This window comes from Lethenteron reissneri, chromosome 68 (genome assembly GCF_015708825.2).
Source record: "Lethenteron reissneri isolate LAM-NWPU_2019-01 chromosome 68, ASM1570882v1, whole genome shotgun sequence".
Lineage (NCBI taxonomy): Eukaryota > Metazoa > Chordata > Hyperoartia > Petromyzontiformes > Petromyzontidae > Lethenteron > Lethenteron reissneri.
The window spans coordinates 4,303,954-4,316,707 of record NC_083846.1 but is presented as its reverse complement, the minus strand read 5'-3'; the positions used below and the strand labels follow the sequence as shown (position 1 = coordinate 4,316,707).

The following is a 12,754-nucleotide window of genomic DNA, read 5'->3' as shown; positions in this document are numbered from 1 at the left end:
GTTTGCGTCTCTCATCATCATCACGGTGGCTAGGAGATGTTAACTACCTCGCCTGGTACACAGGAGGTCGTGGGTTCGATCCCCGACCTGACGCCTGCTGCTGTATATTTGGAGTTTGCGTCTCTCATCATCATCACGGTGGCTAGGAGATGTTAACTACCTCGCCTGATATACAGGAGGCCGTGGGTTCGATCCCCGACCCTGATGCCCGCTGCTGTAGTATATTTGGAGTTTGCGTCTCTCATCATCACGGTGGCTATGAGACGTTAACTACCTCGCCTGGTATACAGGAGGTCGTGGATTGATCACGACCCTGATGCCTGCTGCTGTATATTTGGAGTTTGTGTCTCTCATCATCACGGTGGCTATGAGACGTTAACTACCTCGCCTGGTATACAATAGGTCGTGGGTTCGATCCCCAACCCTGACGCCTGCTGCTGTATATTTGGAGCTTGCGGTGTCTCTCTCTCTCTCTCCCCGTAGTCACGTGGATTTTTCTCCGGGTCCTCCGGTTTTTCCCTTCCACATTTAGAACCGACGTCACCACGCGTTTAAGAGGATTTTGTCCGCTGCCTTTAAATGCCACGCGATTTGCCACTTCGTTGGGCTACCATCCGTGTCCGGGTCGCTTCTCTGAAAGAGAGGGCAGTATATAGCTCGGTGGTGGTGCCTTACCTGGCAACGTGAAATATAGTTTTTAGTTTCTAGTTGAGTAACACTCTCGGATGGAATGATTCACACGGTGTCCAAGCGACTGACCCGACCGTGGTCGCCTTCCAGACTTCGCCGTCCAAAAACCCGCGCCGACGTTTCGCTTGCGATGCTTTGAGCTTGGTCAGGGAGAGCTACACGAATTCCACTGACCCCCCCCCAGCCACCCCAAGCCCCCTGCATGTGGAAACCCTGATACATTCCACGCTATATTTTTGTAAGCAGGAGGCTCAGGGTTGCAAGAACACCCCTCTGGCTTCTGGTTCGTGCCAGTCGTCTTACTTTTCCTTGTGGCACTGGATGAACACGGTCATTGATGCCAGGGTTATTTTTAATGAACGCATGCCTGCCTACCTTCTCCGTCCCCCCCCCCTCCTCTCCCTCTCCCCTCTCTCTGTATCATGTTCGTTTCTGCCTGCGATGAGATCGGTGGTTGCGGGGACACACACACACACACGAAGGACACGGCTTGTAGACGACAGGGCGCTTGCGTGCCAAGGGGCTACACGGCCTTGTTTGCGACAGAAGTGGAGAAGCGGCGTGTTGCCGTCTTTTTCGCGGATTTTTGTTTTCACAAGTGGAAAGGTGGTGGGTGGGTGGGGGGGGGGGGGCAAGGAATAAATAAGTGCACCCCCACCGAGCCTTTTTGAGAAACCCGAATGGATGTAAATGAGACGCTGGAACACGTGTGTGCTGTTGGACCGAACTCGGGGTGTTAAGTCAGCCGCTACCGTGTGAGTCTCAGTGTGCCCAGAGTGCTCTCGACGCTCTGAGCGGGAGCAGACGGTGAACCTGCAGTCAACGCCTCCTGCCGCCGTGCCTCGTTCATCATCGACACGTCTTTCAATTTCAATTTCGCGTCCCAAAATCAACTTGCGCGAGGCAGGAGAGTTCGCCGGCCGCCGCCGCCGCCGTCGCCGCCGTTATCGATCCAGGATGGAATCGGCCGTCTCCGGATCTCATGGACATCGCCACCACCACCACCACCACCACCTCCCGCGCACCGCACAGGCGCTTTTCGTCGGCACGGCCCGCATGACCGGCCTCAAGGACCAGCGCGTCGCCGCCGCGTCCGCCCTCGCCGCGCCGTCCCCCGCGTCCAGCAGCAGCCACAGCAGCAGCGGCAGCAGCGGCGGCGACGACGACGGTGAAGACAAAAGGGACGACAGCAACGAGAAACGGAAGAGGCGGACGGGCGCAGGCAGGAGAAAGCAGAGGAAAGAAAGCCTGGAATCGACCGAGTCCATGGGCATTCGGGCGGAGGGGTCCGGATCTCTACCGCCCAAGGGTATCATCGGCGTTCTCGTCGAAGAGGACACGGAGGCTCGACTCGGCGACGCGGAGGCGTGCGGACGGGGGGCGGGAGAGGGACCGGGCGAGCAGCACGATGACATGGAGCGAGTGGTGTTCAACGTGTCCGGGCTGCGCTTCGAGACGCAGCTGGGCACGTTGGCGCAGTTCCCCAACACGCTGCTGGGCGACGCGGAGCGGCGGTCGCACTACTACGACCCGCTGCGCAACGAGTACTTCTTCGATCGCAACCGGCCCAGCTTCGACGCCATCCTCTACTATTACCAGTCGGGCGGCAGGCTGCGGCGGCCGGCGAGCGTCCCCTTCGATATCTTCTCCGAGGAGATCAAGTTCTACGAGCTAGGCGACGAGGCGATGGTGCGCTACCGTGAGGACGAGGGCTACGCGAAGGAGGAGGAGAGGCCGATGCCGGCGAACGAGTTCCAGCGCCACGTGTGGCTCCTCTTCGAGTACCCCGAGAGTTCGGGGCCAGCGCGCGGCATCGCCATCGTGTCGGTGCTCGTCATCGTCATCTCCATCATCATCTTCTGCGTCGAGACGCTGCCCATGTTCCGGGAGGAGAGGGAGAACGCCTCGTTCGCCGTGCCATTCGTCAACGGCACTGAGGCGGAGGACGAGGCCTCCGGCAGCTCGTTCGCGGACCCATTCTTCATCATCGAGACCGTCTGCATCGTGTGGTTCAGCTTCGAGCTCACGGTGCGCTTTCTCGCAAGTCCCAGCAAGCCGGCCTTCTTCAAGGACATCATGAACATCATTGACATCGTGGCCATCGTGCCCTACTTCATCACCCTGGGCACCGAGTTGGCGGAGCAGGAGGGCAACGGGCAGCAGACGATGTCGCTCGCGATCTTCAGGGTAGTCCGCCTCGTGCGCGTCTTCAGGATCTTCAAGCTGTCGCGACACTCCAAGGGGCTGCAGATCCTGGGCCAGACCCTGAGCGCCTCCATGCGTGAGCTGGGCCTCCTCATCTTCTTCCTCTTCATCGGCGTCATCCTCTTCTCGAGCGCCGTCTACTTCGCCGAGTCAGACGAGTCCGAAACGGACTTCACGAGCATCCCGCACGCGTTCTGGTGGGCCGTTGTCACGATGACCACGGTGGGCTACGGCGACATGTGGCCCAAGACCGTGGGGGGGAAGATCGTGGGCTCGCTGTGCGCCATCGCGGGCGTGCTCACGATCGCGCTGCCGGTGCCCGTGATCGTCTCCAACTTCAACTACTTCTACCACCGCGAGATGGACAGCGAGGACCAGGCCCACTACTCGCACGTGTCCAGCCTCAACACCAATGACGACGGAGGAGGTGGAGGAGGAGGCGGCGGAGGAGGCGATGAAGAAGTTCTCAAGCAAATGTCCACAGGAGGTCACCCCGCAGAGCGGCAGGGGCGACGGGGCTGACGTGGTGGCAATCCTCAAGGAGGTGGATTCTGACAAGTCCCCAATAACCTTTCTGAGCGGACGGGGCTAGGACCCATTGCCTAGTGCCCGCCAAGTCACATTCCTTCATCGCAGAGGAGCTTTCGCACGTGCGGCAAACGGCGCCGACGATGTGCTTGGCGCAATAAAAATAGACTCGAGCGAAACTGTGGACACGAAGATGCAGCGCCATGCGAGAAGTCATCTGTAATGAGCAAAGGGCGATCATGGAAAACGTTAGTTCCGAGTTAAAGCTGCAAAGCCAGGAGGCGCAAAAGAAGCTGCTATAATCGTGGATTATTGTATTATTCGCAGTTCGATCAACCAACCAATGGTATTCACATACATCCTACTCATAGTTCTTATGGCTCTAATGAGTCCAAATTTGTCACTATTTTAGATCTGAATTTTTTTCTATATAAGCATGCAAGCTTGTGCTCACAGACATTTTTTTCAGATTTTTTTTATTTGTACCCGCTAACGACTTGGGTTCACAATGAAGATATATCCTTGAGAACTACGTGGGCAGGTTTCTTAGGGCTGCTATGCATGTATCAACAGTTTTTAAATGAAGCTGACAACGAAAACTTGAGCTCAATCGTGAACTTAAACGACTTGCTGGCGGTAATGCAGATGGAGCGTGCCAAAAGGATTGACGGTCGATCATCGAATGAAACGCAAAGGAAACAACAGCAAGAATCGGAGGTATAATTCCAATTCCGTGCATCAAGCTGTGAGTAAATCAACGAGTCGGGAGCACTGAGACGGTGTCCTTGAGCTGAGAAATACATTTCCTGAACGGTGGCATCAACAGAACGACGCGCGGGGGGGGGGGGGGGATATTTGATGATAATAATTTCAGATGTTTGGGCTGAAGATGCTTTGCACGTGCGTGGGTGGCGGCAGTGTGTTCAGATATCCACCAATTCCTCAGTTCCTCGTTGTTTGATGTTGGACAGCTATTGCGGCAAGTGCCACGGCGGGGGAATCGGCAGTCGTTGTGCATGTGAGTTGAATTTCTTTCGCACCGTACGTAGCCAACCATGATAATTTGAGGTGCGGGGGAAGGACAACAACGAGATTTAAAAGAGAATATCTCCCGGTGACTGCGAACATCGGAAGAGCATTGCAGATGGACGCAGAAGCGCATCTGAAAGCGCCGTGCGAAGCGGGTGACCGTCTTTTTTCGATGGCTCAGCCAAAGGCCGCTTGCTGCTGCGAGGATGACTTGAGTTCGCGTGATTACTGCTCATGTGGACAAGGCGAGGCCTCCATTACTGACACTGTTCAGATTCGTTACCTTTTTCTTTTGTACAAAATGCCCGTTTTGTTCGTAGAATGCAATAGCCCAAGATAGCAATATCCCACGCGAGGAAGTAGTAACGCATTGGGCACGTTTCGTTTACGTTACAACCATAATTGGCTGTGTCGGGTGGTGGCGGATTAGCGACACATTTCTATTCACGCGATCTCGCCCAAAGAGAAACGTTTTGTCGTGGACAGCCACTCGTACAGCCATTTGTGTCAATCCGCTGCTGAGCGACGGCCTGCCCATGCCACGTGGATCATGGGGGATTAATTGACCAACGATTTGTCCACGTGGTACGCGTGGGGGGCACTTGGGAGGGATGTGGGCACGTGGGGGTGGCCGATATTTGCTCCTCGAGAGTAACCCAAGCTGAGCATGTTTGCTGCTATGAGGCTGGCCCCTATCATCCACTCATCTTCATCACATTATGCCGCCCACCCCCCCTCCCTCCCTTCCTTAACCTCCTTACGTTCCTGTCTTAAAGCCTCAAACTTCTTCTCCACTGTCCATTCCTCCTCCTCTTCCTTCCCCCCTCCACTGTTCCCCTACCCTCACCCCTATGAACCTCTACATCTTGATCACCCGTTCTCGTCCGCTGCACGACCCTGCCGTCGATATTGTTTGTTTGTATATACCGTCTGTGTTAAATTATGTTAAGCGCCTTCAAGGCGCTCTATAAATAAAGCACAAGATCATCAACACCGTGATCGGATATGCAGTATTGTATTGCCGTACGCAAGGATAGAATCGAATCGTCGTGAGAAACGTGTGAGTTTACAGAGGGCCTCGCCGCGTTATAGAAGGATGAGGCCCCAACCTGCAAGTTGAGGCCTGCGCCTCATGGCATGCCTGCTGGGCAGTGCGAACAAGAAGTAATATTTTTAAAAAAACTTTTTTAAAAAACACGCTTTAATGAAATGTACCGTACGAGTAATGGAAGAACTCCACGACTCCAGGAAGTGGGCCCGAAGCTTGCCACAACTTAAGGGACTGTGGTGATTTACAGACAACGTCAGTTGAGCGCGGACAATTAGAGCCAAGCCGAAACAGAACATATACAAAAGATTGTTTACAAATATTTTTTTATTTGTAATGATAGAATATAGTATTGTCATCAGTATGACATAAGTATACCAAATTTGCAGTCGATAACACATTGGGAAGTGTGTTAAAATTGAGTTACAAGATTTGAGGATACAACAACAACAGACAGAGTGAGTTAATAGAAAGCGTGTAATAAAACATAACATATAAAAAAGATGGTTTAAAAATATGTTTTTTATTTGTAATGATAGAATATAGTATTGTCATCAGTATGACATAAGTATACCAAATTTGCAGTCGATAACACATTGGGAAGTGGGTTAAAATTGAGTTACAAGATTTGAGGATACAACAACGACAACAACAACAGACAGAGTGAGTTAATAGAAAGCGTGTAATAATAAAAAGACTCCACCACGTGACAGCAAGATGATGCCTCCTGCAAGGGGGTTAGGCCGCCTAGCTCACGGCAGATCTGCGAGCGGTGCCAATGAAAAGAGTCCACCGGGTTATAGCAGAAGGATGTTAGGCCGTCACCTCATTGACGACAGATCTGAGGGTAGTGCCAACACAAAACGCCCAGCGCGTTCCACTGCATTGTAGCAGGAGGCCTCTTCGACCGCGTTATAGCAGGAGCAGGCCTCCTCCTACGAAGTCAGGCCGCCACCCTCACGACATAACTGCGGGCAGTGCCGACACAAATAGTCCACCACGCACCACCGCCTTATAGCAGGAGGCTTCCTGCTGGGTTAGGATGCCGTCTCATTGACTCCAGACCTGAGGGCAGTGGCAACACAGAGTGTCCATCGCGTTATAGATGGAGGAGGAGGAGGTCTACTCCTACAAGGCGAGGCTGTCGCCTCACGGACAGGGCTGAGGGCAGTGCCAACTCAGGGTGTCCACCGCCTTATAGATGGAGGAGGAGTAGGCCTACTCCTACAAGATGAGGCTGTCGCCTCACGGACAGGCTTGAGGGCAGTGGCAACTCAGAGTGTCCACCACGTTATAGATGGAGGAGTAGGCCTACTCCTGCAAGATGAGGCTGTCGCCTCACGGACAGGCCTGAGGGCAGTGCCAACACAGAGATTCCACCACGTTATAGATGGAGGAGTAGGCCTACTCCTATAAGATGAGGCCATTGACGGCCTTCTGGACATGCCTAAGAGCAGTGCCAACTCAGAGTGTCCACCACGTTATAGATGGAGGAGGTCTACTCCTACAAGGCGAGGCTGTTGCCTCACGGACAGGCCTGAGGGTAGTGCCAACACAGAGTGTCTACCGCGTTATAGATGGAGGTCTACTCCTACAAGATGAGGCCATTGACGGCCTCACAGACAGGCCTGAGGGCAGTGCCAACACAGAGTGTCCACCGCATTATAGATGGAGGAGTAGGCCTACTCCTACAAGATTTAGGCTGTTGCCTCACGGACAGGCCTGAGGGCAGTGCCAACACAGAGATTCCACCGCCTTGTAACAGGAGGCCTATTCATGCAAGGCGTAGGCTGTCGCCTCAAGGACAGGCCTGATAAACCGGCCATTGGGGCCCCGCTCTCTGCCCGGACAGAGAGGGAAGAGGCCCTGGCGAGCAAAACGAAGTCGCCCTCCACTGTCGAGGAGTGATTTGACCCTTTGGCTCTGAATTATTATCGCGGGGCTGGATGGGTGGGTGGTGGTGGTTGGCGTGTTTGTGCATGTGCTTTAGTGTGTTGTTGTTTTACTGGGCCATTGAAAAAGCGAGCCACATCACCCCCCCCACCCCCCGTTTGGTCTGCCTCTCCTGCTGTCTGGTCACGCATGCGCTTGTCACTTTGCGATACTTATGTGAACACAATATTCAGTGCTGGTGGTGGTGCTGCTGCTGCTGCTGTGTGTATGTTGAAGTTATTCCGCACCGCCGTACGTAGTCCAACCGTCGATAATCGGAGGTGCGGACGAAGGGCATTAAACTGAAAGCAAAAAAAAGGCAGTCGTCAAGAAATTAATTCTAGATTTGAAGCTTTCGTGACTGGAAGGAATCATACTCTTAGGTTTTTTTCGGTAAAGTCACGTAGGTAAAAAATAAAATTAATAAAAATAATAATAGAAATAAAATAAAATAATAAATCACAACTTTGATTTACTGATTTATTATTTTATTTTATTTCTATTATTACTTTAATTTTAATTTTATGTTTTACCTACGTGACTTTACCGAAAAAAAACCTAAGAGTATGTCAAGAAATTAGTTTGTCAATCTGGGACTGCAGTGATTCTTGGCCTGGGGTGCATCACACACCCACTGGGGGAGCCAGATGCCCTTGCTGGGGATGCGAGACGTGGCCAGATTTTATTTTGTTTAGAAGGTAAATCGTCGAAAACACAAATTAAGCACGGGGCAACGTAAGGAGCAACTTAAGTTGGTTTCATCAAACCCGCTGTGCAGCTATTAACATTGTCGCATCTTATTCTTGGTTCTTTCGGTAAAGCCACGTAGAAGGGAAATAATAAAATAATATTAATATAAAACAATAAAAATTCTCACGACGTTTCGACTGCAACACAAGCAGCAATCATCAGTCGAAACGTCGTGAGAATTTTTATTATTTTATATTCATATTATTTTATTATTTCCCTTCTACGTGACTTTACTGAAAGAACCAAGAATATGAATCCCTGCAGTCGCGAAAGCTTTAAATCAAAATTTAAATTGTCGCATCTGTTTCAACGACTGACAAACCATTGGGGTGCAATGCTGCAGTGAAGGGTCAAGAACCACTCATCGAGATGATCTAAAATTGCACAGCTCCAAGTGGCTTCCTGGTATCGGAAGGGAAGAGAGCGTTCCAGACGGCCGCGGAAGCAACGCGTCCTAAAAGCGCCGCGCGTCTATGCGGTTGGCCCACCACCGTCTTTGCTGCGTTGGCAGTGGCACAACTAACAATATGTCAGCACCCTCGTCAATAGTAACACTGTGTGTGTGGCTTTAAAAGGGGGGGCAATGTATATCAAATCGACGACGAATTTGAGTCAATGGCCATTTCTTCTGAGCTCATAACAAGTATAACCCGTAAAAACAAAGTTTTTCACTATAAATCCTTTATATGCGTGGCGGCTAGAGTCTTCTCGTCCTCTGGCTTGGGATGGCTGCCACCTATGGGTCAGATGATTGTCTGCCAGTATTAAGCAATTGGTAATTAAATATTTAATTTGCTTTCCCTAAACAGTGTAAAATTTTGGAAAGTTTTTTTCACGAACATTAATTGTCTCGCACAACGAGTCTGTGTGCAAAATGTCAGCTCGATTGGATCACGGGAAGTGGGTTAAAAAACGACCGAAATATTTGCACGGTCGTAAGCAAGCAAGCAAGCACGCAAGCACGCAAGCAAGCAAGCAAGCGAACTTAATATAAAGGATTTAACAAGTATAACCCGTAAAAACAAAGTTTTTCACTATAAATCCTTTATATGCGTGGCGGCGAGAGTCCTCTCGTCCTCTGGCTTGAGATGGCTGCCACCTATGGGTCAGATGATTGTCTGCCAGTATTAAGCAATTGGTAATTAAATATTTAATTTGCTTTCCCTAAACAGTGTAAAATTTTGGAAAGTTTTTTTCACGAACATTAATTGTCTCGCACAACGAGTCTGTGTGCAAAATGTCAGCTCGATTGGATCACGGGAAGTGGGTTAAAAAACGACCGAAAGATTTGCACGGTCGTAAGCAAGCAAGCGAACTTAATATAAAGGATTTAAAAAAGAAAATAACGGAGACCCTGGCAAAGAGTAACCCTGCAACTTCAAGATCTTGATTGGCTTACTTGTGAGCCAAACTGACATTGAGTTTTGACGCGAGGTGCCAAGTTGGATCGGGTCGCGACTGCGATGGACTTTCGGGTTGAATTCAACTTTACGACCGATGATGATGATGCCGATGATGATGATAACAATGATGATGATGATGATAACAGCAGCAACGTCAAAGGTAGTCAGCTATTGTTGCGAATGGAGAGACGACTTGAAGACTCGGCTGGCTGTCCCCTTCCAAAGGGAATTCTGGCCACTCCAAGAGGCCAGCCGAAAAAAAAATGGTTGCCGCTAGCGCACATCACTCGCTCGCTCGCTCTCAAAGTGCACTCGCACGGACAAACGACACGAACGAAAAATTAAAAAAACACAAAAACCTCAACGCAATTCATCGGCGACACTGCGTCTGAAGTGTCGCACGAAGACAAGTCTACAGTGGGCGACGTTTCAGGCAATGGCCCTCCTCTCTTCATAGCAAATGACTAGAGAGGTCAGAGAGAGAGAGAGAGGTCACACGGGCAAGGCCGTGACCCCCACCCCTCCCCTCGGAATGTGCAAAGGAACGTGGTCTCGAGCTACCGAGCTTGTGCCTCGTTTGCCTGTTCTGAAGAGAACGCCGTGAAATCCCACGAATCTTCCACGGATGTACCGTTATTTATTACGCGCTCAGCTGTTGCTGGGGCTGGGAGTTGATCGAGGGTCGTTGGAGGGAGCTGTTGCAATCGAAACGTCGTACTCTATTACTTAATTTATTTTCTTTCTACGTGTTCTTTACCGAAATAACCAAAGAGATTACGATGGTAATTTAGGCGGCGGCGGTGGCGGCGGTGATGATGATAGGTGGTGTTGGTGGTCGATTTTGCAATTAATAATGGTGGTGGCAACAATGTTGAGTAGTTTACCGATGGTGGTGGTGGTGGCGATGCTACAGATGATGACGCTATTGGGGGATGCCTCTGCTGGTGCTGATAGCGTTACTAAGAATAGCGGTGTAATTTCATGATATACAGTCTTGTTTGCCAATCCATACGCCAGTCTATATTAACACTGAGTCGCAGTCAACGGTGGTCATGTCTAACACTCCACCAACACAAACAACAGCTGTCGTTCGCCACGAAGTGGTGGTGACGTCGCTACAGCTGTTGTGCCAGGCTAGGTGCACCTTGAGGCATTTCAAATGTCTCAATGTGCTCTGAGCGTCGCTTCTCCACCCTCCGCTGTTGCTGGAGCAGCGTCCTTCACGAGCCTCCTCCACAGAGGCCGATCTTGACACCGCTGGTACCTGTCGTCAGCAAGTCCACATCCTCTTGCACCGCATCAGTCCGTCTCCTGTACCCCGCCACGAACAGCTTGCACGGTGCACCTTGGACAGCCTAGACCGGTTGGTTCTTATCTTGATTTGAAGCTTTCGTGACTACAGGAATTACTCTTTGGTTCTTTCGGTAAAGTCACGTGCCACTCACCGTGCCACTCATTGACATGCTAATTTCTCTCACCCCTCCCTCTCTCTCCGCCCCCTCTCTCTATTTAAGGCCTCGACACAGAGGCGTGGTTTCTCTGTGTGCCTATGTATGTTCTCCCTCTATGTATCTCTGTGATATCTGTCTCTGCTTATATGTCTGTCTATATGTCTCTGGTTCTGTGTTTTATCTCTCTCTCTCAAATTTAGCATTCTCAGGAAGAACGTATTCAACCAGGTAGGGTGTTGACCGCTATGTTATCCGACTCTCTGTTGTATTACATCACATTTCTAAGCATACTAGATTTGTGTTTCTATTTCATTTATACCTGATGACGATTGCTTGTGTTGCGATCGAAACGTCGTATGCTCGTATTTAATTTATTATTTTATCTTTATACGTCACTTTACCGAAAGAACCAGATAGTCTTTAGGTAAAGTTGGTTCTTATTATCCTGGGGTGTATCTCGCATTCCCTGGGGGTGCGAGATGCCCTTTCTGGGGGGGGCGTGCGAGACGTGGACGGATTTTTTTTGAAGGAAAATCATCGACAACGCAAATTAAGCACGGGCAAGAACGTAGAGCTTACTTTGTTTCATCAAACATACATGTGTGTGTCTATTGACATAAAACAATGGGATGGCAAGGCTGGAGTCGAGGTTAGGAGCCACTGCCATAGACGCTGCACCATGGAAACTCATCTATTTAGGACTGCTGTTTGTGTTTAGTTCGTTGTCCTTCCCCCGCACCTCCGATTAGCGCGGTTGGCTACGTACGGTGCGAAAAAAGTTCAACATACATAGACTCACACAGAGACCCACAGACTCACACAGAGACCTATAGACTCACGTAGAGACCCATAGACTCACACAGAGGCCCATAGACTCACACAGAGACCCTCATACTCACACAGAGACCCATAGACTCACATAGATACGTATAGACTCACACAAAGACCCATGGACTCACACAGATACCCATAGACTCACACAGAGACCCATAGACTCACACAGAGACCCACATACTCACACAGAGATCCACAGACTCAGATAAAGACCCAAAGACTAAAACAGAGACCCATAGACTCACACAGAGACCCACAGACTCACACAGAGACCCATGGACTCACACAGAGACCCATAGAATCACACAGAGACCCACATACTCACACAGAGATCCACAGACTCACACAGAGACCCATAGACTCACACAGAGACCCATAGTTTGTTGTCCTTCCCCTGCAACCTCCGATGAGCAAGATTGGCTACGTACGATGCGAAATAAGTTCCACATACATACATACAGTGGCCCTTACCTGGTTACATAGAAAAAATACATTGTTTGTAGTTTTTGGCAGGATAGGAATTCAACTTGAGTCGTCACGAACGCACAACCGCGCGACACTCATTACACTTTCCTGCGGAGGGAGCTGGTAGGAACGTTGGGTTGCTCGGTCAATGGCCTGCAGGGTCAACGGCGGCGTGGTGTATTCCGCAAATATGCCCGACTGTGAGGGCGGGCACAAGCCGGCGTGAGTAGGTTAAACGTTGAGTTTTATAAGGACACCACGGGGTGACCAGCCCCTCCCCACCCAGCCCCACCCCTCCCACCCCACCCAGCCCCTCCCTCCCCACCCAGCCCCGCCCCACCCTCCCCACCCAGCCCCTCCACACCCTCCCCTCCCCACCTAGCCACACCCAGCCCCTCCCCTCTCCACCTAGCCCCTCC

General features: G+C 50.9%; 1 protein-coding gene across 1 annotated transcript; it reads left to right on the top strand.

Moving 5' to 3' along the window:
- Positions 1-1,400: 1,400 nt before the first annotated feature.
- Positions 1,401-3,321, top strand: LOC133360314 (potassium voltage-gated channel subfamily A member 1-like; the record flags this gene model as incomplete). The annotated part of the gene is made up of 1 exon (XM_061578960.1): positions 1,401-3,321. A coding segment is annotated over exon 1 (1,674 nt), but the record flags the coding sequence as incomplete, so codon positions are not given.
- Between the last annotated feature and the right edge of the window lie 9,433 nt (positions 3,322-12,754).